The 27,071-nt window shown below is 36.6% G+C and overlaps 1 protein-coding gene across 3 annotated transcripts in view; it reads left to right on the top strand.

Annotated features, from left to right (window-relative positions):
• The window catches only part of LOC135739372 (zinc transporter ZIP11-like), a 167,529-nt gene that overhangs the window by 112,082 nt on the left and 28,376 nt on the right, over positions 1-27,071 (top strand). For all 3 annotated transcript variants that reach the window (XM_073815883.1, XM_073815885.1, XM_073815884.1), the window contains exon 6: positions 9,593-9,760. In XM_073815883.1, the coding sequence (XP_073671984.1) occupies positions 9,593-9,760 (168 nt within the window). The remainder of the gene's footprint in view (positions 1-9,592; positions 9,761-27,071) is intronic.

The following is a 27,071-nucleotide window of genomic DNA, read 5'->3' on the forward strand; positions in this document are numbered from 1 at the left end:
ATAAGTGATATGAAATTTTGCCAGTCGACCGAATTTGCATAATGTCAAGAAACTCTCAAACGAGCAGTAATCAACAGAAAAGCTGGACACCCATGGAGAAGGTCTTTTCTGCCACGCTGTTTTGACCTTTAAATAATAATGCGTTTGCTTTGAAAAAACACAGTTTTCGGTTTGTGACACACTATTATGAAATGAAACTGGGGAAATATAATGCTTGTCTGTCTGTTTTTGCGGCATCACTGGCTGCTTCATTACGTTGTTTCGTCCATACTCAATATCTTCAGGCACTGTTAGGGGCGCAGTGGTATACAGAGATTTAGTGGTTAGGTTGGATTAAAGGATGAATCCCAGTGTGTGGTCCTGGGTGAGATATCCAATATAATTATAATGGTTTTATTGCAGGAGTGGCACTTAGGTGGTTTAATTGTGTATCTTATTTAAACTTAAATAGCAAAATGAAGAGTTTGCCAATAAAGAGTTTGTAAGTCAGACAGATCCATTTTTTGTGAATCATAGTTTAAGCATTTAAACATTTTGATTCCAAACTGATATGATTCAATCAGTCAAAAATTGTCAAATTTTTTATTTCAACTGATGTTTTAGCAGGAATGCTGTGTATCTGCATATATAATTATTGCTTATGATGATCATTTGCATGATATGCAAAGGAAAATTATACAATTTGTTCTCATGTTAAATTTTTAGAAAAAAAAACAGTGTGGAAAACATGCCTTTATTCATTGGAAATTGGTTTGATCTTTATTTGCTGCATTAACCATTTCATTGATCTAATTATCTAATAAAATGATAAGTGGAACACCCCCCCACACACACAAACACACATTGTAAAAAAGTTGGTTTAGCTTAACTCTTTCCCCACCATTGACAAGTTTTCTTGTAAATTAAGAGAAAACATTTCCCTGCCAATGATGCTTTCCTGACGAGTTTTTAGGGTAATCTGTAATTACGCTATTATTCACTAGGTGGAACTCTTACCCAGCCTATAAAAAACTGAAGCAAAAAACTAATTTAACAACATGTGTATGTTTTGATTATCGTTCTGAATCTGGGGTTGGATTCACAAAACATTGGTAAGAAGAAAATTGTTGTGTTGAGTTTTAATCCGAGTGCTGGAAACATGACATCTACTTGTTTACTCGGGACCAGTGTTGGGAATAACGGCGTTATAAGTAATTGGCGTTAGTAACTGCGTTATTTTTTTCAGTAACGAGTAATCAAATAAATTACTGTTTCCCCCGTTATAACGCCGTTATCGTTACTGACATTAAAATGCGGCGCGTTACTAAAATTGATCTTACGGTAGTGATTTTCAGCCGCGTATGCTCACTCTCTCTGCCAAACACTGTTTTTCTCTTGTGTGTGTTGTGAGAAACATAACGAATGATGATTGGCTTAATTTCTATCGGTAGCCAACCAGAGGCAGAGTTCACAAAAAGGCCCGCCCACACGCGCAGTCCAAGTCCGAGGAGCGAGCAGCAGTGTTAAAAAGTCTGAGCAACTTGGTCACTTTGTCGCTAGATTTAGCAACTTTCTATCACTTTAGCGACTTTATAGGACAAATCTAGCTATCTTTTTTGGCGTGGTTGGAGACTTTTGTAGACTGACATGAAAATACGCGTCGTTTTCTCTTCTCAACGAGCAGCGGTGCTGCTGCTGACTGTGCCCCATCTCAAAGCACTGACATGCAGCCCGGTCATCGCGCATCAATCACTCCGAAAACACCGGCGACAGGGCGATGCCAAGTACAACAAGCTCAAAGGTAGCGGTCGCAAACACGAAGTATAAAGCACTACTTTTCCATTGTTGAGGTGAAAGGCAAGAATGTTTGTGTAATGTGCAACTTATCCCCATGAAGAAAAAGTCTCTCCACGTCTGTGGCAAGTAATTCTGATCTAATAAAGCACCTCACATCGTCACATGCTGCCACAAAATTAGTGATTTCTCTTAAGGATCCATTTAAATCATTTAACATATTTAATTTTGTAAGAGGCATTCAAGTTATTTGAAATATTTTTTTTTTTTAAGTAACGCAGTAATTACTTTTCCTGGTAATTAATTACTTTTATAATAATGTAACGGAGTTACTAACTCAGTTACTATTTGTGAGAAGTAATTAGTAACTATAACTAATTACTTTTTTAAAGTAACGTTCCCAACACTGCTCGGGACTGTAACTAAAGTTATCTCCAGACGCGAGTGTGTGTGCTTCATCAAACAGTGTTACTCGATCGACGTCCAAACGCACACACAAACACACGATGCCTCATATTTAATGCACTTTGTGGTATCATTATAAAAGATGCGATTGCAAACATCACATCTACTTGTTTACTCTCACCTGTAAATAAAGTTATCTCCAGACAGACGCGAGTGTGTGTGCTTCATCAAACAGTGTTACTCGATCGACGTCCAAAAGCACACACAAACACACGATGCCTCATATTTGACGCGCTTTGTGCTATTCTTATAAAAGATACGATTGCAAACATCACATCTACTTGTTTACTCCCACCTGTAAATAAAAGTTATCTCCAGATGCTAATGTTTTCTTTGTGCTTCCGTCAGACGCGATAGACAGCCAAACACACACACAAACACACAATGCCTCATATTTGACACACTTTGTATTAAGACGCATCTAAACACATCTAAAACCCTGTTTAGTCGCGTATATCTCTGCACACTAAGTTTATTTAACGCAGGATCACGCATGGGAAGGCATTTCTTTTGTGTTTTGCTTTTACAAACAAACACGTAACAATAATGGCTTCTTAAATTCCTTCCTAAAGGCTCATTATATGCAGCTCATTATGCAAGTGTATTGTTCTTCAGCTGTCAATCACAGATTATTCAAGAGCTTCCAACCTCTTTGCATATTGCCTTCCTAACCAAAAAGTGACTTTGAAATTGTAAATCAATATATTGTTTTATTTGAATGAGTAAGCAGAATGATTTTCACATCATTTTAAAGAAAAAACTCTAGACTACAAGATCCTGTTTTGAAAAGTCTTGGGAAAACATATGTTTAGTATGGGTTTTGTGGACTTATATCAGTCACTTAAAAATTTTGCTTTTTCAAAAACCACGCATAAACATTTTTCTCTCAAAAATACAAACATGTACATACGTGTTAATCATATAAAATTCAGCCCAGTTTGTGCTGAATGCAGTGTTATAAGACTTTTGCCATTATTATGTTTTTAAGCAACTGAAAAAAGCACAAATGTCAGTGCAGGTCAAAACTTCTCCAGGGCCCTAAAAACCCCTTAGACCCCAGTGGGTTAAGAAAAAAGTTAAGAATATTTTGTATTCTCAAAAAGGCTTCTTAAGAAAGTTATGTAAGGATGTTCTTAAGAAAAAATGTAAGAATTCAAATTCTCAAAAAAGAAACGTTCTTACAGTGAGGATAACCTCACAGTAGTCTTAAATGTCAAACTGTAAGATGTTTTATAAGTTAATTTGATAGTTTTGAATGTGACAAAATATATTGTGTAGTCAGAAATGGCAATTTAAAATAGTTTACTTGACAAAGATGAGCTTAATGAGAAATTTCATACTTCTATAATAATGAATTTTTAATGGCCTTACTTCAGTAATATGTCACACAGCACATATTAGTACAAGTATCACTAATATTAGTATTAGTGATAATATTAGCTTTCATTTTACTTCCTTCTTAATAAATTCATTGTGAAATTACTACATCTCTGTGTAAAGACGAGACGCTCTGAGTGAGTCTATGCGGCAGTCGTTCCGTCATGTGAGCCGAGCGCTCCAAAAGCCCAGGCACATCACTCATTTATGTGTTATATATAGGGTTAATGATTGCAATGTGGTTAAAAGATTAATGGACTAATAACCTCATGAGCAGGGTAGAATAATTTTTTTTCAAAGCGTGTCTATTTTATCTTCAGATAAAAATGTAAATAAGGAAATATTTGAGAACTTCTTAAGAAATGTTCAAGAATTGCATTTAGGAACATTCTAATAAACTTCTTTCAATTTATCTTAAGAATGTTCTCATTTTTGCCTTAAGAATATTTTTGTGAATCCAACCCCCTGATCTCTAACAAAATTCCTTTACAAGAATGCAATTATTTCAGCTTTTTGCTCAAAATATTTGAAAGGTGCTATAAAACAAATGAAAGTTTTTTTTTTGCCCCTGTTGTGTTTGTTTGAAAGCAGAGGGTCTGTTCTTTCATTTGATATATTGGTATGTTTATATGTTTATAGAAGAACATTTTCCTGGAAGGCATTTTGTGAAACCTTTGTGAAAATCGCAAAAAAAATGCTGGCAAGCAACTTTTTAAAAAAAAAGTTACCTGGTCGCCTTACAATTTTAAAGTTGATTCAACTTAAAAATAAACTTTTGTTTACGAATATACAAATATAGTAACTCAAAATTTAAGACAACCAGGTAACTTACTTTTTTAAGTTGAACAAACAAATCTTTTATTACAGTGTGTGAACTCTGGCGCCCCATTAAGTGTTGGGAACCACTATGCTAGAGGGTGTTTATTAAGTTTGAGCTATGTTATTGATAGAGATGGCAAAGATTTTCCTATGAGCAGTTCTACTCTACAATGCACAAAAAGTGATTGTGCTACAGACATGAATGATGCCTCAGTTTGTTAAAGAGAAGCTTGCTATTATTGTCTAAGCAATCTGACTGATGCTTTTTACCTTGCAGATGATAAAATGTCAGAAAAAAAATTGAAGAATGTGAGCCATATCTAAGGACTAGAACATAAGCTGTGTTGAAATCATGTAGTGTAAGAGTAGATATTGAATTCAATAAAGTTCTTGACCTCTGATAGAGTATATACAGTATTTATACCATTCAGCTCACAGCTCTCTTTTTTATTTTCTTTACTTGTCGTCATCCACCCAGCTGGGCGGAAGCAATACATCATCCAGGAATTTCTCAAGTACTGTTTTATGAATGCTGCAGATTTGGACATAGCACTCAGCTAGAGTACTCTTTTTCAAGGATTTGTGTCGTACTTGTGCTGGTGGTCTCATATAACACCCTAGCAACCAAATAGCAACATGCTCAGACCACTTTCGTAACAGTAAATGTATCTAATAATAATAGCTTGAGATACCTTAGAGATTTTAGTACCACTACTTTATAATCTACCTCTATAAGTGCATCTGACATGTTTATTGTAACTGCACATTTTATCACAGGGCTTGACATTAACTTTTTGAGGAACTTGTCCTTCGTACAAGTAAATTTGTGTTTCACTTGTCCATGCACAAAAGTCACTTGTCCGGGTAAAGATTTATAATATAATGTATTTTTTGTGTTTTGCTAATCAGTGGAGCAAGGGATTTACAATTTAATCAAATAAAACTTTTGAAATTTACTTTGAAACCAGAATTTATATCTCACATTGCTGAAAAAACTATAGAGACCAGAAAATCATGTGAATTTTGAAGGCCACTTTAATGTATTTTACTAAGATTTATTCAGCTGCTTCTTGCTACTCTTTCTGAAGAAGGATGTTATATCTGCTGCCTTTCTCTTCATTTTTCCCACATTTCAATGATTGTCTGAAATTAAAACACTAAAGCAAAACATTAAAACATTACCAAGTTTAAAAAAACTTATTAGGGTAAATGTATCTAGATTATCTGTTATATATAAAATCAATCTTAATCCTAGCATTTACGCTGTAATGTTTGTGTGGGATTTTTAAAGTACAGTGAAGAACTCTGTCAGATTCACATCAGCTGTCAAGCGGCGCACACACACATAGGCGCGCTGAAAGAGAGATTCTCATTATAAAACAGATTCTTAAACAAGATTTAAAGCCCATTATGTGTTTTTTACCGAACTTTAGAAGAGAAAACGCAGTGATGAAAACGCGGTTGAAGTGTCTGTCATTTATATTCACCCCGGAGCCTGAAGAAACATCACTCTCCACTCATCCCGCGACTCCCGCCCTTGTCCTACAAAAAAATCCACTTGTCCCGGACAAGCGGACAAGCCTTAATGTCGAGCCCTGCATCAGGCTCTTATGTTTAGGTTCAGTAATTTTACTTTAATGACAATGAAAAGATTATTAGTAAGCAACTGAAATGCCTTATTTTCATAAATGTAATTTTAGTAATTTCATTTGTATTTGACTGTCTTTTATTGAAAAGCGCAAAAAGTGATTTTCTGGCAAAAAAAAAACATCCACTTAAAAAATTGCAAAGACAGTTGCAAAACAATGCAAATAATTTAATATAATAATTTAATTACTCCAATTTTGTATTTAAATGGTTTTATTTGAGATGTTTATTTTTTATACTTATTGTATCTATTGTTTCCTTCTTGCCTGTAAAGCACTTTGAATGGCATTAATTTGTTTAGAAACTGCTATATAAATAAAATTAGCTTGCTAAGTCATAGCAATTCCCTTAAAGCACCTGAAACACCCTAGCACCAACCGCTTTTATATAAACATACATCCACAACCATGTCTTGTCTAAATTGCATTAGCTTTTGGATTTTGACTTTTTTCATATTTAGGCTGGTTGAGATTTTTTGGAACCTAAATTATTCTCATTATCACCTGTTGTCCATCATCAACTCATTCGACACTAGCAGAACAAATCAATAATCAATAAGTAGAATGTCAATTTAAAATTCCAGATGGTTCCTCATCTCAAAGATATTCAGAAAAATGGCTTTAAGGGCTAAATATATGCTCAGAGCACAATGGTGGATGATGGATGTGTTCCTTATGACCTTTAAAGCCCAAGTAATCTGCATTCATTATATCCTTTCACATGTGGTTAGGACAGACTGAAACTAGATTATGAAAATCAAACATGTTAAGGGTCTTCCATCTAAAGTGAAAATTACGTTGATGTTGATTCAAATGCCCAGGTTTATCGGCATGTGCTATCTTTCATTATTTTTTCACTATTCATTTAAATGCTTTGTTCCTACTTTTTGATAGAAACCAAAGCGATTATTAGACAGATACGCGCTTGGGAAATATAAATAGAAGCTGTTTGACTTTAAAGTATGGATCAAAGCAAATAAAAATTTGTGCAGTGTTTGACATTATTTGCAACAATGAATTGCTGACAGAGTCCTTTGAAAGATACAAGCTCTCCTCTTTGAAAGGAGACATTTGTTCGGTTACATTTTGTTGCTGATTACTGCTAGTGTGTTGATATTGATTGTGACAGAATAAGGTCACTCTACAGTAATGAGTCGTGAGGATGACTTATTGACTGTATTGAATTGTATTAGGAGACCAAGGTCTGTACAATGTTAAACAGATTGGTTAACTCTTTCCACGCCAGCGTTTAAAAAAAAAGTTGCCAGCCAGCACCAGCATTTTTATGATTTTCACAAACGTTTAATGCCTTATAGAAAATGTTGTTCTTTAAAATATAAACATACAATATATCAAATAAAAGATCCTCTACTTTCAAACAAAAAAGTGTCATCCTTCCTTTATTTGTTCACTTTTATAACCTCTCAAATATGGGTAGGTTTCTTAAAAAATACCAAATTATTAGCAAAAATCTGAGGTAATTGAATTTTTGTGAAGGACTTTTGATAGAGATCAGATTCAGTGTGATGCAAAGTTTAAACTGTTTGCCCTAAGAGGATACTTAGGGCAAACAACTCCGGGTTTTATAAGTTGTGTAAGAGCACCACCTGGTGGATAACAACGGAAATATGGATTGCCGAAAAAAACTCGTCATTGGCAGAGAAGCATTTTTGTTCTGTGCCTTTGATTTTCAAACTTCTTTTTTGTGTACATTACATATTCACCAGATTAAAGTTGCAATTTGTATTTTTTTTCATTGGTTTAAACGTTAATGAACTAGTACATAAACAAACATAAAACTCCTTACCTTTCCATGATTCACAATAATAAGCTTATAATAATGATTTATAAGTTGAGCTGTCAGGTCTGAGGAAATGTAATTTGTTTTTAACGAATGTAAACATAAGTAGGTAAAGTAACCTGCAATTTTATGTTTCGAACAGAGATGGCGATATTAAGGCAAACGTTACAGATTGCAGCTTGAAAATCTGTCTAAAGTCAAATTAAAAATCGTTTTTAAACACACTAAAAGTTAAAAAAAGTATTTCTAAAACACATAAGAAAGACTGTGAACTATGTAATACTGAATTGTAGCCTGACATTGTCATACTCAATTCTAGTCAGAATCTGAGTCTGATAACTGATACTCAATTGGGTTCTGATTATGGGGCGTGTTTCAATCGAACTAAAACAAAAAATGCCTCTGCACTCAATTGGATAGACCTACAACCAATCTGAGCAACCCAGTGTGTGACGTATGTTGACCGGGCATCTGACTTTTTGCAGTCTGACCTAAACTGCTAGTTATTTTGCTACATTGAGACTGTTGTACTAACAGATTGTACTAACTCTGAATTAGCGAACGTACATCGACACCTACTATGTTTACAACATTTAATTCACAACATTGTGAGTTATTTACTAAGTCATACAGTCAGACTATTTCTTACCGATTTGTAAGTTAGATGAACTTCATCCACATGCTTTTGAAAAGGAGCTGGCAACGACTGCTAGTTATATCTACATTGTCGTGCACGTCGAGTTGCTCATTTTCATTGTGTCCCATCTTCTTAGCAACCATCGGGGCCAGCTGATAAATTAAACTTTTGCTGAATCCCATAGGAGGGACGGCAAAAACATGTTTACGATTAACAAATGCCTTGATCGTGTTTCTCTGTTCCTCTTTTAAAATCAGTGCGCTGTTGATATCTTCTAGAATAGACACCATGGCTGAATCTTCACATCTTAATTCTACAGCGTTTTTGATTACGTTACTGTTGATCATCTGTCCATTATTGTATAAAGCTCTCCCTGACTATTCGATTGGTTCGACCAGCTTTGGTTCGAGCATGGTTGTGCCACAACGGAGCGACACCAGACCGAACTTCCCGACCTGAAATGTTGTGGGCGGAGCTAAGTTTGGCTGGCACCAGGCTGAATTGAATTGTGGATCAGAAATGAAAAAGTTTTTGGGTAGGCCTAACATTATGGCTTGATGATGCACTGGAGCCATTGAACATGGTTCAGTACTTATTAATATATTGATAAACCATGGTTTTTTGGTTTTAACTGTAGTAAAACCATGGTTAATTTTCATAAGGGTCCTGCTGCTCTGTACTGCGCGATCCAGCTCATGATGAGCAAGAAGACGCCTACCCAACATACAGTAAACATACAGTAAGTGCTACCTTAGGTGCATAGGCGGCGTCTTAAGTTTTTTAATGTGGAGTAATCAATAGTGTATTCGCGGGAGTAGAAGATCAAATTGATATCCATTCAGCCAAGACACATTTGTGTGTCCAAATGTAAATGGAACAGTTTTAACAAATCATATATCTGATCAGAGAAAACGCATGAAGTGTGACCAGGTGTAAAAAGACCCTTAACTATCGTTAAAATCCACTATCGGTCGACCTCAAGTTTACATGTCTAATATATATATATATGTGTGTGTTTTCATTGGTATATTTGCATATTGATATGTTGTTTGACTTTTTCTGGTTCTCTTTTAGATAAAATAGAGAATGGTGAGGTGTACCAAAGACGCAGGGGTGCCAACACTGGACATACAGAAGTACAGACAGTGGAAACTAAACCACAGGAACAGATAGGCCAGACTGCAAGCAGCTGGAGACGAGTCCTTCTTTTAATACTGGCCATTACCATACACAACATTCCTGGTGAGTCTTTATCATTTTATTTTTCTTCTCCTTTAAGCAGTCCACATGTCCACTTCTCTTAAATCATTATGAAGAACTTGTATGCGTGATGCATCATGAGATTGGAAAATTATGCTAGCAGCCATTATTTATAAAAAGAAAAAGAATTTCAGTAAAAAATGGTACTGTTTTTTTGTTCCTCAGGGTTAGATGGCATTAGAGATTAATAATATGTCACAGGATATAGTGCTTGATTGTTATTCATGAGATTTGCATGGCCTTATCCTATAGGAAGCCAATATTTTAGAATTATTCAAGAGGCTTTGCCCAAGATGTTAAAATAGCCACAGGCTTTAATTAAATAAATGACACACAAAAAATTAGTGAAGCAATAATTTTTTTCCGGGAGAATTTCTAGATTTATGGAGAGGTGGACTGGGGTCATTTTAAACTGTCAGCCATGCATCCACACTGTTCATGTGCTAAAAAATTGTGACCCAATTAATACAATACATTGTGTTTTGATACACAAGGGGAGTTTCCAAGGTTAAGATTAATCCAGGACTAGACCTTGGTTTTATTTGGACATTTAAGTAGGTTTTACAAACATACCCTGTAAAAAACATACTGGTGTGCATCTTGAGACAAAACAATGTCACTGATATATGTTAAGATATGTCAGTTCAAAATGGTTTAAAATTAAGGCAGCTCAAAAATGCATTTTACTCTGTGCCCTGTCCAGGAAACCGCCCCAATAAATGTCTCTTTCATCATGCACCCATTGGATCCTGCTTAACCACCCAACACTTTTTATCAGCACTTAATGACATCACAGAGTGGGCAGTCCGCCCTCGAAAGTGCAATTGTTAGTAATTCCAGCACTGATCTCTTTGCTCAGCTTTCATCATTGCTTGAGCGGTGAGCAACATGTGTGAGGTGAATTTAGATAGCAGGTAGATCAGAGCCGAGGCAGCCGATGGCAATCTGTGTTCGGAAACATGGGAATATCGGCATACCGTGACCCCAGATGTTCCCCCTTGAAAGCCCTTGAAATCAAACACACTTTTCCTGTCTGCTGATGATGGATGCCCTGCAAAAAGGCCACCGGCTGTGTTTGAGCATATATGAAGACACAAGATGTTGTTCACACTTTGAATTTAATCCATCAGTGAGCATCACCATGTCTTAGTTATCTCTGAAGGACAGGGCTGCTAGACTGAGTACTGAACTGTCTGGTGCATTACTCAGATATGTGTGCATTTTGAACAACTGTATGCACTAATTAAAAAGCAGACTCTCAGAAATAACAGTTCAAGATATGTCACTGAGGAGGTACCCTCTTGTAAAGTACACCTTTATTCTTAAAAGGTGTACGTTGGTACCTCAATGGTATATCAAAGGTACATATTAGGACCTTTTTAAGAGGGACCTTTCCTTTGAAAACTTGTGTACATTTATTTCTGACAGTGCATGGCAGGCCTGGTTGCAGAATGAAATGACTGAGGGGGCACATAACATTTCAAGTGGGCTTAACCTTAAACCAAAAATATCCACACAGATTACTTGCTTTTTTCAGATTTTTGAGTGCAGCTTTTCCTTAAAAACATTGCACAAGTATATGCCTACTGCATAGCTAACCAAACAGACAAAATTAATACAATTTTAACTTTTACATTTATATTTTAAAAATCATGACTCACCGCTGACCTTATTACACTGAGCTTGGTTACACCCAGCACGACACGCAGCCAATAGAAATTGTTATACTGCCAACAAAAATCCATGTTTATCCTGTCCAATCATCTTTAGTGCAATTATTTATCTATACTTCATTGCCATTCGGAGGCAAATAGCCCTTTTGCATTTATTTTTAGTTAACTCTCCTTGCCAGGGTTTTTTTTTTAAGTTGACCTCCAGTGCCAGTTTTTTTTTTTTTTACAATTTTACAAAAGTTTAATGCCTTTTTAGAAAATGTTATTCTTTAAATATACTGTATAAACATACAATATATCAAATCAAAGAACAGACCCTTTGCTTTCAAACAAAAAAATATGTGTATGTTTCTTCAAAAATACAAAATTTTGAGCAAAAAGCTGAAATAATTGCATTTTTGTGAAGGACTTTTCAGAAAGATCAGATTTGTAGCAATGTTTACATACACAGAGTTTTAACTGTTTGCCCTAAGGGAATACTTCCAGGTTTTATAAGTTGAGTAAGAGTGCAACCTGGTGGATAATAGTGGAAATATGGATTGCCAGGAAAAACTTGTAATTGGCAGGGAAGCGTTTTCTCTTAATTGACAAGATAACTCGTCAATGGTGGGGAAAGAGTTAATTTTATTTAGTCTTGTAAACACACAACACAGTTTCAATTAGTTTTTTTTATTTGTACAGCCTCGTTTTTAAACCTTACCATAAATGCCAAAAATTAAACCGAGGGGGTGTAAAAATCTGATCTTTTACCCCCTTGTGGTGCCAGGCCTGGTGCATAGTTTAGCTGTTTTTTAATTAAACTGCAAAAATGTGTGGCTCTGTCATGTTATCAAAACACCAAAGCCTTTTTTGTGTACGTTTGAGGCTGGGCTAATGATGTTTGTCCAGCCAATGATGAAACTCGGTTATTATTTTTGCAATTTCATTTAGTGATGCAAGTGGCACTGCATTACACGCTTCCCCTTAAATTAAAAGGTGACTCATACCCTCACTCATACGTTTTTCCAACAGTCTCTACAAGCAGGAAATGATTTTCGGACTAAAGATCAGTAGACCAGCGTGAAGTAACCCGGGCCATAGGGAAAGTTATGAGGTCACCAAAAAAACAAACCTATGTGTTGAGATTTGTGCACTTGTCTTTAAATCCAAGTCTATGCAGTTATATCGGGATATATATTGTTTTATAGGTTTGTTATTGGAAATTCCTTGAGGAAAACTATAGTTCAGGTGGTGACTGCCCTTTTGTAATAAAACTAACAGGTTTTTAAGTTTATAACTCTAATAAGAGTGACCTTGTAGAATCAGACATCTCTTATTAGCTCAAATCATTCTCATTTTACATATGTGGCCCTGTCTCCTAATCTAATTATAAGTTTAATTTTAACCATTGATTTTAATCTTTGACATGACCTTGCTCAGTCAATATTACAGATATCAAGGTTATATTTTTTACGTATTGTTCTTTACAATTTATGTAGAAAACAGGAAACCATTAAAAAATGACTTTAGCTGGGTTTTCACAGGCAGGATCACATATAGGACTTTCACTATATTAAATGCTGTGATATGTGCATGTCTGTTTGTGGGTGTGAGTGTAGTTGACATGTCGATGAGCTGACCTTTTCCCCAGTTCTGTGACGTACAGTAGGATCTGAAATGCTCTTGGTGATTTTATCATGAAAAGGTCACTATGAGAAAAGCATGAACCCTCTGTCCAATAACACACCTTCATGTCCCCTCATTAGGTGCCATTGCTCCATAAAATCCCCTTGTTGAAAGCATTTAGTAACTTGGGTGAAACAGTTTGAGCAGTAAATTAGAGAAGGTCTTTAAAGGTTAAAACCTGCACTCCTGCTTTATGACTTTCATTTAGTTGTCTGCTTGTACTTTAGTGTTGTGTTTCTGGCAATAGACCTTTGCTCTATGAATTATGACTAATAGGAAGCTTAAGTCAAGTCACTTTATTCGTGGCCTTTGGTAAATACCCAAAGTTTTATTTAGGATTTAATTACCGTGCTTGCATGACTGTATGGATTTTCCATTTAACACCAAGCACCCAATTTACAGAGTCAATTTAAAATCTCCCATCAAATTTATACAGAATGCATAAAAAATCAGTGATTGATAATGCTTGCATTTCAATTTCCAGTTGGTCTTTCGTACAGTGTTTGCAATATAAACCATCATTGCTTCAGTTTAACCGTATTATAAAACACTGTGATGTTAATTACATACAAAACTCACAAAAACCATTAGTGGTCAATGTCATGACGGCCAGCCAGTAAGTGGCTTTAATGCAGCATTATATTTTTTCACTAATCATTTCTAAAACCATGGACCAAATTCTATAATTATTTTATTCTATAATATATGTGACCCAGAACCACGAAACCAGTGTTTTGAAAATGAGATTTAAACATCTGAAAGCTGAATAAATAAACTTTCCAATTGATGTATGGCTTGTACGGATGGGGCAATATTTGGGCAAGATTCAACTATTTGAAATATCTGGAATCTGTGTGCAATATAGTCAAGATAATGAGAAATCGCTTTTAAAGTTGTACAAATGAAGTCCTTAGCAAAACATATTACTAATAATAACATCACATTGTTTATATATTTATAGTAGGAAATGTAGAGAATATCTTCATGTAACATGAGTTTTACTTAATATCTTAATGATTTTGGCATAAAAGAAAAATCTGTAATCATACCCGTGTGACTTATGGCTGGTTTTGTGGTCAAGGGTCACATATTTAAACTAAATCCTAGCACTTGAAACATTACAATGTTATGAATTAAGCTTTTCACTCCAGAAAATCCAATAAACCCCAACCATAAAACATGTTCATGTTGGTAGTACCACAACAACCAGTCTAGCATCATTAAGACTAAGTACATAATAATATCCTTTTTTTTGAAAGGCAGTTAGACACATATTACTTTCACAGTGTGCAGGAAGTATTACTTGGTAAAGTCACTAAATGAACCCATCACCCCTGGAAACAGATTACAGAAGTGATCTTTCATCAGTTGAGATGGTGGTCTCACAGCTATGGTGGTCCAATAACCTGAAATGTCCCTCACAGCACGGTCGAAATCAAGTGAGCAGCTCAGCAAGCTGTGTGTATTTTCTGTTGAAAGATATTGTTATCCTGTGTTAGTGGAAATTTGTCATAGTACTGCAATGGGTCATAGCGACTTCATGCATTGCATTTTTGTTTGACCCTGCAGAAAAAATTGTCATCTCTAAGATGAATCTTAATGGAATCTGGATTGTCCAAATTCTCACAAAATATCAAGTCATTATAAACAAATGCCCATGAGGGTACCAAAAATAAATGCACAACAACAATAAAAGTACTGCAGAACCTTGGTAGTGTATTAAGGAGTTGTTGCTGAGAACTACAACAGAACTTAATGGAGGTCTAGTATTGCTGTATTCAGGACAATCTGAACTTCAATTCGATTCAATTCAATTTTATTTATATTTAGCGCTTTTCACAATTGTTAATTGTTTCAAAGCAGCTTTACATTAATAGATGTAGGAAAGGCATAGAAAAGTGAGCGTAGTAAGCAGCTTTACATTAATAGATGTTGGAAAAGCATAAAAAAACGAGCGTAGTAATAATGTAACGTATACAGTAAAGTAGTAAGTTAAGCCAAAGGTGGCAGACTCTCCAGGGGATAAAAAAACTCCTAGGAGAAAAACCCTCCTGGCTAGTCCAGGGGGAAAACTCCTAGGAGGGGAAAAACCCTTGAGAGATATACATATATATTTATATATATAAATACTATCGGGGTATGTGAAAGGTGTAAGCGAATTAAACTAGTTCCGCCGGTGGTCACTGGCAGGCATTGGCTGGGCATCTCGTTGAAGGACGGTCAGTAGATCAATGGTGTGATGACCTTCACAGCTTGTAATGCAAGTGTCATACATTATAGTGGTTTAAGTCAGCTCGTTTCCAGACAGGCTAACTATTGCGGCATAAGTATATTACCCATATGAGGTATGTGAGTGCTAGATAAACTAACTATTGCGGGATTTTATGTGAATGCTTTGTTAAAGAAGAATGTCTTAAGTTTAGCTTTAAATTGATTCACTGTGTTTGATACGCGAACATTATTTGATAAATCATTCCAGAGAAGGATCTACCACCTTTAGACACTTTTGATACTCTAGGGATAATTAAGTGGCCAGAATACATGATGGATTGTATTCTGATAGTAATTCTTTAATATACGAGGGTGCTAGGCCATTTAAGGCTTTGTAGGTGATTAGTAATATTTTAAATTGTATGCGATATTTAACTGGTAGCCAGTGTAAAGATGCCAGAATTGGACTTATGTGGAGTGGACCAGCTGTGGCTTGTTTACCTGATTTGCGTGACATCCCCCAAGTAACGAGTTACTATAGTCTATTCTAGAGGTCATAAAACCGTGGACAAGCTTTTCTGCTTCTGATGCAGACAGCATATGGCGTATTTTTGAGATATTTCTAAGATGGAAGAATGCTATGCGGCAGACGTTGGAGATATGACTATCAAAAGATAGATTGCTGTCGAACATTACGCCTAAGTTCCTTACTATGGAAGATGGCACCACAGTGCAGCCATCTATGGGCAACTTGTAATCTGACATATTATGTTTGGAACTTGTTCTTCTATTTGTTAAAAATGCCATTTGTGGCTTTATAAATTATAGGATTGAAAGTGTTTTACTTGAATTTGAATTCATTTCAACACCTTACGTTTTACCAGTACTTTTTTTTTGTTGAGAAAGTGGCAAAAATAATGCCACTATTAATGTTTTAGGTGTAGGTTGAAACACTGCACATCATCATAAATACATCCTTACCAGCATAAAGAATGGTTATGAACACTTCATACGGTAAAGGCTTGTGGGGATAAAATAAAATTAAAATACTTTGAAATCCCTGGATTAAAGCTTTAAAGAACCTACAAGACACCATTGCCATTATCACCATCATCGCCACTGACATCTCAACCAGCACTGACCCATTACCAATACCACCTCATAACCTCATCATCACCACCACTGTTACTTTATCTTTGCTGGCACCATCTTCATCACTAATATCTCAACCACCAATGCACCAGTTCAACCCCAAAACTTCACCACCACCAGCTGACATCTCAACTAACACTGACCGATCACCAGTAAAACTTCAAAACATCACTACCATCATCACTTGACATCTTAAACACCAATGCCTGATTTCAGTATAACCTCAAAACTTCACCATGAACACCAACGTCACCTGACAACTCAGACAACACTGACCCATCACCAGAACAACCACGAATTTTCATCATCACTACCCCCATCACCTGACATCTCAAACACTAATGCCCCATAACCAATAAATTATAAAGGGAATCGTGTCATGAAATTATGGCAGGAATGACATCAGCAGCACTTTAAAACCTCATCCCTTGCAAATAGCGCATTTACTCCGCATCTGCTGGCCGTTTGCCTTAACACAAATCTCAGTGGGCAAGTTGTACTTTATATTTTTCATAGTTTGTGATGTGCACACCACGTGGTGGTGCAGTGGTTATTACAACCGTCCCAGCCCTACTCACCATCACAACCACTTTCGTCATTTGCATCATCAACATCGAGAGACCCATTATTGTCTATCAGTTTGCGGCATCATTTAAGTGTGTGTAAGGACAATGGAGGACACGAGCGTCTCACTACTTCCTTATTAGCATAAGCTTTCATCTTCTCTTTCTACATCAAAGATATATAAATACTCCAAAGAGAATAAAGAAAAGGCAGTGTTTTGTAAGTGTCTTCTTCAATAATCCTAGGTTGTGCGCTTACATTCAGAAAGGGACATTCAGAGGCTTTGGATGGCCATGCTCTTCCTCTTTTTATCCCAACCTCAAGATCGTTGTTGCAAAACCAAACAGAGCTATACTGACATTTTCATTAAGGCCCTGCAAGATAAGTGATGCAACTTGGGGAAAAAATTGATATATTTTGCTCGCCTTGTGTCTTGAAAGATCTCCAGCGACTCCCCATATTGAGCCTTGTTTGAAAAGACTGTGTCGTGTTCTAGCTGCTTTCTGATCAAATGGGTTTTATGGGTTTTGATTGTTTCATTCTCCAGTGGATTATTTGTTGGTTCTTAAACAATGGTATATCCAAGCAGGGTTAGTGGATTCTTGCCATTTCAGTCTTGTTGTCTTATTGTCCTTCTATTCATCTCTCCTTTCTCTCCCAGGAGTATCTGTCTGTCAGTTACAAACAAATCTCCGGTCAGAATATGAAATGTGCATCTCATGTGCTAGAATTGCAAACACATTGGAACAGCAGTGCTTGTGGTTTGAAATCTCACATGGGATAACCTCGGGGAGACTCCACGTGTACAGTTTTCAAAGAGTAAAAGTTAAACAGCGGATTGAAGTATACTGCTCTACAAAGGCTAAGTGCAGTAACTAAGCAAACCCTGAAACCGAGAAAAATGCCCTAAAGTTTTTTACACCAGCCAGTCAAACTTGTTAATTTTGGCACACACGTTTCTCTGAAATGGGACAAAATTGAACCAGGAGACTTTGTCACAAGACACAACAGATATCACAAAGCCCATTTCAACCCTTAACTCAATTTTGACCCAATGCGTAGTTACAGTACTGTGCTTTGGCTTTGTAGGGCAGTATAGTTTGAGCTTATTTTGGTGTTAAATGGTGAGATACGGTCTTTAAAAACTCAACACTGCTCAGAAAAAACAACAACTATGGTTTCTACTATGGAACAAAACATCTGCAGACTTTTATTCTCAGAGAAGAGGTCAGATGTCTCCAACACAAAATTGCCTTTGTGGTTAATGTCACTGGAGTTAAAAAGGCACAATATGTGGTAGAAGACATCTAAATAGCGCTGTTTTGTCTGCTGAGGAGTCCTGCTGTAATCTCTGTCAGCTAAAGTGCAGTCTCTTATGCAAAGGTTGTGTAAGTTTGTTGTCAGGATATAATTACAGCAAGTAGGTTTTAAGATGGATGTTCTTTTCTGCAACTGGCAACCATTGAGAAAGATAAAGAGTTGTGCTGTTTTGTATTGTACAAACTGATATTTCACAGTGTAGAGGGAATCATGTCATGTCATGAAATTATGATAGAAATGAGGGTCTTGATTTCACCTCTGTACCAGCAAAATGGATTCAGTTTTAGTACAAAATCAAAGTCAGATCTTATAATAAACATGTTTCTGCTCTGTTCACTATCACTACACTGTGTACAGGGCATGCAGCTAACTTATAGTCTAAATCTAGATCTAAATCTTATAATCAAAATTCTAGTGCTTAGATGTTGTCTATAACAGTGCACTCCTCTAATATTGGCACCCTTGGTAAATATGAGCAATGAGGGCTGTGAATTATTATTATAATTTCTTTTGATCTTTTGCTAAAAATATTGACAAAAACTCATTGAGAACAAACTGTTTTATACAAAAATCCTTTTTATGCCACAATTATTGGCATCCTTTTAGTCAATACTTTGTGCTGGCTTCCATTGCCAAGATAACAGCTTTTCCTTTAGAGTCTTTTCCTTTAATGTCCGATGAGGTTGGAAAATACATGGCAAGAGATCTGAGACCATTCCTCCATATGGAATCTCTCCAGATCCTTCAGATTTCCAGAAGTCCATGCTGATGGACTCTCCTATTCATATTTACCTAACAGGTTTTCTATGTGATGCAAGTTAGGGGACTGTGATGATGAGAGCAAGACCTTAATTTTGTGGTCAGTAAAGCATTTTTGTGTTGATTTTAACTCTTTCCCCGCCAGCGTTTTTTTTTTAAGTTGCCAGCTAGCGGCAGCATTTTTTATGATTTTCACAAAAGTTAAATGCCTTCCAGAAAATTATCTTTTTTGGATATTTAAACATACAATTTATCAAATGAAAGAACAGACCCCCTGCTTTCAAACAAAAAAACCTGTTTCATCCTACCTTTATTTGTTCTCTTTTATCACCTCTCAAATATGGGTAGGTTTCTTTAAAAATAAAAAATTTAGAGCAAAAATCTGAGAATTGCATTTTTGTGAAGGACTTTTGATAGAGATCAGATTCAAAACGATCCTCAAAACATACACTAAGGTTTAAAGTGTTTGCCCTATGGGGATACATCTCGGTTTTATAATGAAGAGCGCCCCCCTGGTTGGATAATAGCGGAAATACAGATTGCCGGAAAAACTTGTCATTGGCAGGGAAGCATTTTGTCTTAATTGATGAGATGAACTTTTGGAGATTTTCTGATCCCAAGACCCAATTAGCGCGATTCTTGGAGATTTTTTTGCCCCTCCTGACAGTGCATTGGGACAAGATAGACACACATCCTATTCCAAGCTGATTCATAACACTTCCAGTTGACTCCAATTTGTAAATTTTTGCACTGATTTTGGAAATTGGCATTTTTTGTGTTTTTGCTATTTTCTTATAGCCAAGAAATATTTTACGCACATCACAACTATGTTCTTCATATTGAATCACTAAATTACATTTACATATTTAGCAGATGCTTTTACCCAAAGTGACTTAGAATAGGAAAGAAAAGCGATGTGTCATAGGGAGGCAATAATACAAAAAGTGCTTATACCAAGATATTAGTTTTCAGGATTCCAAAACAATACCTGTTGAAAGAAAAATAAAGAGTTAGTGTTTTGTTTTTTAAACTTAAAAGAGATAGAAAAAAATATCTATGTCAAGTATATTTGGAAGAGATGGGAATTGTTTTTTGAATGTTACAAGATATGTGGCTGACCAGATTGCAATAGAAATGTCATTCCACCAGCAGGGAAAAGTAAAGGAAAACGAGCGGGAACACGATTTAGTGCCCCTTTGTGAGGGTAACACAAGGCGCCGCTCATTTGCTGAATGTAAGGTTCTGGATGGGGTGTAGGAATGTTTGAAGGTGTGAAAGTATGCCAGTGCGGTCCCAGTGAAAGTTCTGTAATTGAGTAGTAGCGACTTGTGCCTGATACAGTACACGCTTCAATCGGTACCCAGTGGAGAGAGATGAAGAGCGGCGTTACATAAGTCCCATGTGTGACCTTATATTTATACCCCTGTAAAACAGAAAGTCATAGTTGAACAATTTCCTGTTCCTAGTCACCCAGATGTGCAAAAAATGTACAAAATAAATAGGAATGTACTTACCAAAAACACTGAAGACTCATCTTGCACCGACAAGAATTTGACCCCGTGCACACTGCAAAGTTTCGTAAGTGGCAAAAGCAGTGCATTTACAGCAGTGAATCTCCTAAATAATCGAGAGAAAAAGACTCACTACCAAAACTGCAATGATGAACACAAAGGTAACCATAGCAACATGTGGGGCAATCGTGGCCCGTTCGAGTCTCACAGCCAGCAGGTTCCAACTGAGGTGCTCTTAAGCAAGGCATGTTTCCCCCAATTGTTCCACAGGCACTGGAGTGATAGCTGCTCACTGGTCCGTGAGTGCTTGCGTGCATGTGATTTTATTTTTTTTTATTTAAGGGATTGTCTCTTCTGAATGCCCATCTTTGTTTCTGTTTCAATAAAAATGCAGGAAAGAAAACTGTCAAACTATTTAATGGGGTCATCAGCTGTCATTCATTAAACTGCCTATCTTTAACAAAGTAGCTGTATGGTTCATCTAGAATTAGGACAAGATGTTAAGTTTAGGTTTCATGCATAAATTTCATCTTCCCAAAACCGTTCTGCTCTGTTTCTGTTGTGATCCATCAATGTCGAGAGTCCGGTGAGTGGTTTAGAAATCAACCCAGATGTTTCAGATCTGTGCTGGAAAGGGAATGAACTAAAATTACCCCGTTTTGAAATGACCACTCTAACACAATAACTTTCTGGATTTTATTCCTCGTTATTTACTCCAAAGCCAAAAGCGTTTTTTATTAACATTAAGGACAATAACGTTACTCAAGTTGAAAAATACATGCATGCCTGTTTCAGATTCTGCCGATGGTTAATAAAAGCCTTTCATATGCCTTGGATACACACACACAAGCATTGTGAGATGATTAAAAAGAGCGCTATGGAGCATTGGGATATGACTGGATACAGACTCCAACAGTACTTCCTGCTATGTTGACATTAGAAGGTTAAGCATGAAGATCAATGGTCCTAAGCCTCTGTGTGCCTGGTCTGATTTCTGTGTCTTTTGGGAAAACTGGGCCGCTTTTCATATAGCCTGCAGTTCATTAAGTTGTGTACAGCTAAACACAATGAAAAATCGTGTGAATATGGTCAACATAATTCAGTTCAGTTAGAGGATTTGTTGCAGAGTCGTTATTAAACAAAATATTTTACACTTCTGGTGACACTTCCTACCTAATCTGAAAGCAAACAATTGGTCGTTTTGCAAACAAACCAAACCAGATTCAATATATAGATTAATCACAAGAAAATAAATGATATTTGTTCTTGTGTGGCGAACTTACAGAGGAATTTTTTCACTATTAGACCTCTCCTATTGAACCTTCAATTTGCTTTTAGATAAACGTGAGATGGTCAAACTGTGGTCAGTTGCATCTCTTGTCAATAATCAAGCATGCTTTCTAATCTCATAGTATGCATGCATAGAGCTTTCTAGTATGACTATGCATACCACCACTCAATTATGTTCACCTCAAATCTTTGTGCTGTGGCAGTGTCTTGATATTAGATAACCAGTGGATTAGAGTTATATTAAATTGTACATTTGCTTGTCTATCAATCATACAATTTTGGGTCAAAAACAGGTAGATTGTAGTGTTTATATACTACAGGCAACACTGCAATGATAGTTTGATGTATAGTTTTATTAATTGTGCATTTAAAACGTTTATATAACCTGCTGTATCAGAAAGCTGAATAAATAGGCTTTCCATTAATGTATTGTTTGTTAGGATAAGACAAATACATTGATATGATATTTGGCTGAGATGCAACTATTTGAAAATCTGGAATCTGAAGGTGCAAAAAATGTAAACAGTGAGAAAATTCCTTTTAAAGTTGTCCACATATTTCTAATGATAAATAAAGGCTTGATATATACTGTAGTTACGGAAGGAAATTTACAAAATATCTTCATGAAACATGATAATTACTTTTAATATCCTATTGATTTTTGCATAAAATAGATAATTTTGACCCATACAATGTATTTTTGTTTATTGCTACAAATATGCCTTGTGCTACTTATGAGGTTTTGTGGTCCAGTATCACATACCTTGTATTTGTAGATCAGTGTTGTTTTTGGAAGCCCTTTTAGTTTTAGTCTTAGTCTTTTGGACGAAAATGCTTTTTAGTTTTAGTCACATTTTAGTCACTTATAAACTTGTAAGAAATTTTAGTAAGAAAAAGGTAGTCTTTAACAAATTAATTTAGGTTAAAAAGTATTGGAAATGGGCTTAGGTTTGACAATTAGATACATGTAAAACCTTAATCTTACCATGAAATGTGTCACAAGCCGATTGTCGAGTAAAATTGAATGTACACTCACCTAAAGGATTATTAGGAACACCTGTTCAATTCCTCATTAATGCAATTATCTAATCAACCAATTGCATAGCAGTTGCTTCAATGCAATTAGGGGTGTGGTCCTGGTCAAGAAAATCTCCTGAACTCCAAACTGAATGTCAGAATGGAGAAGAAAGGTGATTTAAGCAATTTTAAGCGTGCTATGGTTGTATTTCACAATCTGCTCAGTTACTGGGATTTTCAGGCACAACCATTTCTAGGGTTTACAAAGGATGGTGTGAAAAGGGAAAAACATTAAGTATGCGGCAGTCCTGTGGGCGACAAGGCCTTGATTGATGCTAGAGGTCAGAGGAGAATGTGCCGACTGATTCAAGCTGGTAGAAGAGCAACCTTGACTGAAATAACCACTCATTACAACCGAGGGTATGCAGCAAAGCATTTGTAAAGCCACAACATGCACAAACTTGAGGCGGATGGGCTACAACAGCAGAAGACCCCACCGGGTACCACTCATCTCCACTCCACACAATTTGCATGAGCACACCAAAATTGGACAGTTGAAGGCTGGAAAAATGTTGCCTGGTCTGATGAGTCTCGATTTCTATTGAGACATTCAGATGAGAACATGGATCCATCATGCCTTGTTACCACTGTGCAGGCTGCTGGTGGTGGTGTAATGGTGTGGGGGATGTTTTCTTGGCACTTTACAGTAGACTTTAGTGCCCATTGGGCATTGTTTAAATGCCACGGCCTACCTGTGCATTGTTTCTGACCATGTCCATCCCTTTATGACCACCATGTACCCATCCTCTGATGGCTACTTCCAGCAGGATAATGCACCATGTCACAAAGCTCGAATCATTTCAAATTGGTTTCTTGAACATGACAATGAGTTCACTGTACTAAAATGGCCCCCACAGTCACCAGATCTCAACCTAATAGAGCATCTTTGGGATGTGGTGGAACGCGAGCTTCATGCCCTGGATGGATCCCACAAATCTCCATCAACTACAAGATGCTGCTATCATATCAATATGGGCCAACATTTCTAAAGAATGCTTTCAGCACCTTGTTGAATCAATGCCATGCAGAACTAAGGCAGTTCTGAAGGTGAAAGGGGGTCAAACACAATATTAGTATGGTGTTCCTAATAATCCTTTAGGTGAGTGTATATGATATGTTAACAGCGTGACTTGTTAGTTTCCTTTAAAAAAAATATCAGCGTGATGAGCCTTCAGGTGCCGCTTGAGGTTGGTGGTATTCTTCTCATCTAGTTTGTGGCCACCTTTACCGTCGTCTTCCAATATGCATTCCATTTTTCTTTCTGATGGATCATACTGAAACTATGTCCATATATCACCGCCACGGTCCTTTGAACTCGCCACAGCCACAGATGTGTTGTTGTTGTGTGAAATCTGATGCGCGGCATGGCGGCAAACGCGTGGTGGGCGTACCCAAAACAAGGATAGGAAGCGACAGCATTGCTGATAATCCTTAGATAAAAACAGAAAGATTTCATGCAAAACAGGCAGAAATGACATGCATTGTAAACGTCAGACTTATTATCATTTTCGTTCTGTCTCGTATCGTCAACGAAAACTCGAAAGCGTCTCGTCATGTTTTTGTCACACAGGTGCGTCAACAAAATAATTTCGTATCGTCATCGTTGACGAAAACAACACTTTTGTAGATTATGTGAAATTTATCATTATGCTTTTTTGTGACTTAGTTGTCATGAATTGTGTTAAATACATAATCAATATAACACTTACCTGGTATACTTCGCATAATAGACGTATGCGTGAGTCAGTGTAGATTCACAAGCTAGTAAAAAAATGGCATGAACAAAACCGACTGAAACACATGCAAGCTACAGTGACATTGAAAGCCATATATGTGAGATTTCATGAAGAGGCGAGACATGCTGTCAGCACTGGTGGAAAATCTTCATGACACACATTGTCGCAATGTGCATGCAGTCAAGTTTGCAAGGCTGTCAGGCTTTAACGTTCAACACTGTCAGAAAAAAATATCCTGGTGCCTGTACCCTTTCAAAATGTACACCTTATTCAAAAACCCAAGGTCCGACCGAGTGGGTTCAGGCCTCGGACACGGGTTGGGTATAATATTAGTGGCCTAATATTATGATTTAAAATGAATGTGTTTTTGCCGAACGGACCCGAGAAGACCTCTGAACTATCTTGCGTGTTTGCATCGAGCCCTTTGTCAACCCCTCCTCTGTTTGCCAAGAGTGCTTGCAACATCGTGTGGCTAGTGCTAGGTTAATTTTTGTTGAGACAGACTTGTCAATAAATTTTGAAGTCACATTTTAGCAGTTATCTTGGTGTCATTGTCGGACAACAAATGAAAATAAATGGATTCGCGGTTTTAAATTAGACGCAAGTCCCTTATGGTTTCTTTCAGTCTGACTGATGCGTTCAAGGCTGCAGGGTCAGTGAGGGAAAAAAATACTACAGGGTCGGGTCATACTCAGGTCTAATTTTCCCGGGTTTGTCCAAGGTCAGGTCTTTCTTTAAAAAATAAAGATTTATTCATGTCAGATATAAAAAGTGATTCAGGTCATTTCGGGTCGGGTACATTTCTTTGGACTCAAGAGGTATATATTGCTACCGAATGTATACATATCTGTACCTAAATGGTACATATTAGGACCTTTTCAAAGGGTACCGCCCTTCAAAAAGCTGACAGCTAAAGCTAGAAGTATAGTTCAGGAGATGCATTGCATTTTATTTTATATACACATACAAGTCAAATAATCTATACTTTGTAAAGTGTTCACATAAACAACAAAATATAATCCTGGCTCAGCCGGAATTGTGAAGCTCCTTACCGTATTCAAAAGAATCTGTGTGTGTGTTGTAGTCCAATAAAAGAGATTTAAGTTGGAGACAATAAATTTACTTTGGGATTTATAAATTTGCATATCGTTAACATGTACTAATACACACTTACACACCAAAGGAAATGTAAAATCGTGAATCAGATTATTGGTGCTCTTTAAATTAAGGCAGCTCAAGCATGCATTTTAGTCTGGGATAAGCCCTGTCTGGGAAACCACCCGATAGTTTTATAATTTCATTTTTTTAAGGATTTTTATATTTTTATTAAGAAACTTGGAAAATAATATGGCAATGGTAATATAAACTGACAGATCTTTGTCTTTTTGACTCTTTGGCTGGGACCAGTTACCATTTTTATTCTAATTTTATTACTTCAAATACAAATTTAGACTGTGTTTAAGGCATTTAACATGACTGCGTAGGGACTTTGAATGATGTCTCCTTCAATTCATTAATTGTGTTGTTGAGAGCACCGGGTCCTAAGGCAAACAGGGAGGAAGCACAATTTGTTCCTTAATGGTTTGCATGACTCATTCATTAAAAGGAATTAAACATCAAGGCCATATTGTATCACTTTGGCACATAGATGCCAGAGAGCAAGACTAGATCATTGGAATGAGACGCACTGTAATACTTGATACAAAAATATGCTTGAATTGTGGACAGATATCCAGTCTCAGCTTTGACTGAAAGCACTTCAATACTCGCTGAACGCGTGTACCGGAGATTTTTGTATGTGTGGCATTAACATTTCATTTGTTTGTTATTTATCAAACCACTCTAGCATTTCTCAAACCCTCAAGTCGAGATAAAGCCTCTTTTGTAATGGAGATATAGTCCATTTCTCAACAGTATCCACGCGGTTGTTGTAGGTGGTGTTATTTGGATTGAGGAGACAGATAAGATGTCTTCATTTCTCTCGTCTAAAGTGCACATGTAATGAGATGGAGGTTGGGATAGAGGGAAGATCATGTTTTATGGATGGAGATGTAGTATAGATCTCACTGCTGGTTGAAATAGCTTGAGGGGACTGTTGTAATGAATCTCCCAATGTAATTTTACTGCATGTGCTGTCCTGCAATACAATAGTCAAAGCTTGAAGGAATGTTTTATGCAGCCATTGTTTCCTAGGCATTGTAAAGCAGCAGTTTTGTTGTGATTAACATCCAAGCATTGCAAACATTTAAATGACCTATTTTAGCTTGAGGTAACTTAATTAAGAAGATCAACGGGACAATTGGGAGCCATACTGTGATACTACCTGAGGAAAGCT

Source organism: Paramisgurnus dabryanus, chromosome 1 (assembly GCF_030506205.2).
Source record: "Paramisgurnus dabryanus chromosome 1, PD_genome_1.1, whole genome shotgun sequence".
Taxonomy (NCBI): domain Eukaryota; kingdom Metazoa; phylum Chordata; class Actinopteri; order Cypriniformes; family Cobitidae; genus Paramisgurnus; species Paramisgurnus dabryanus.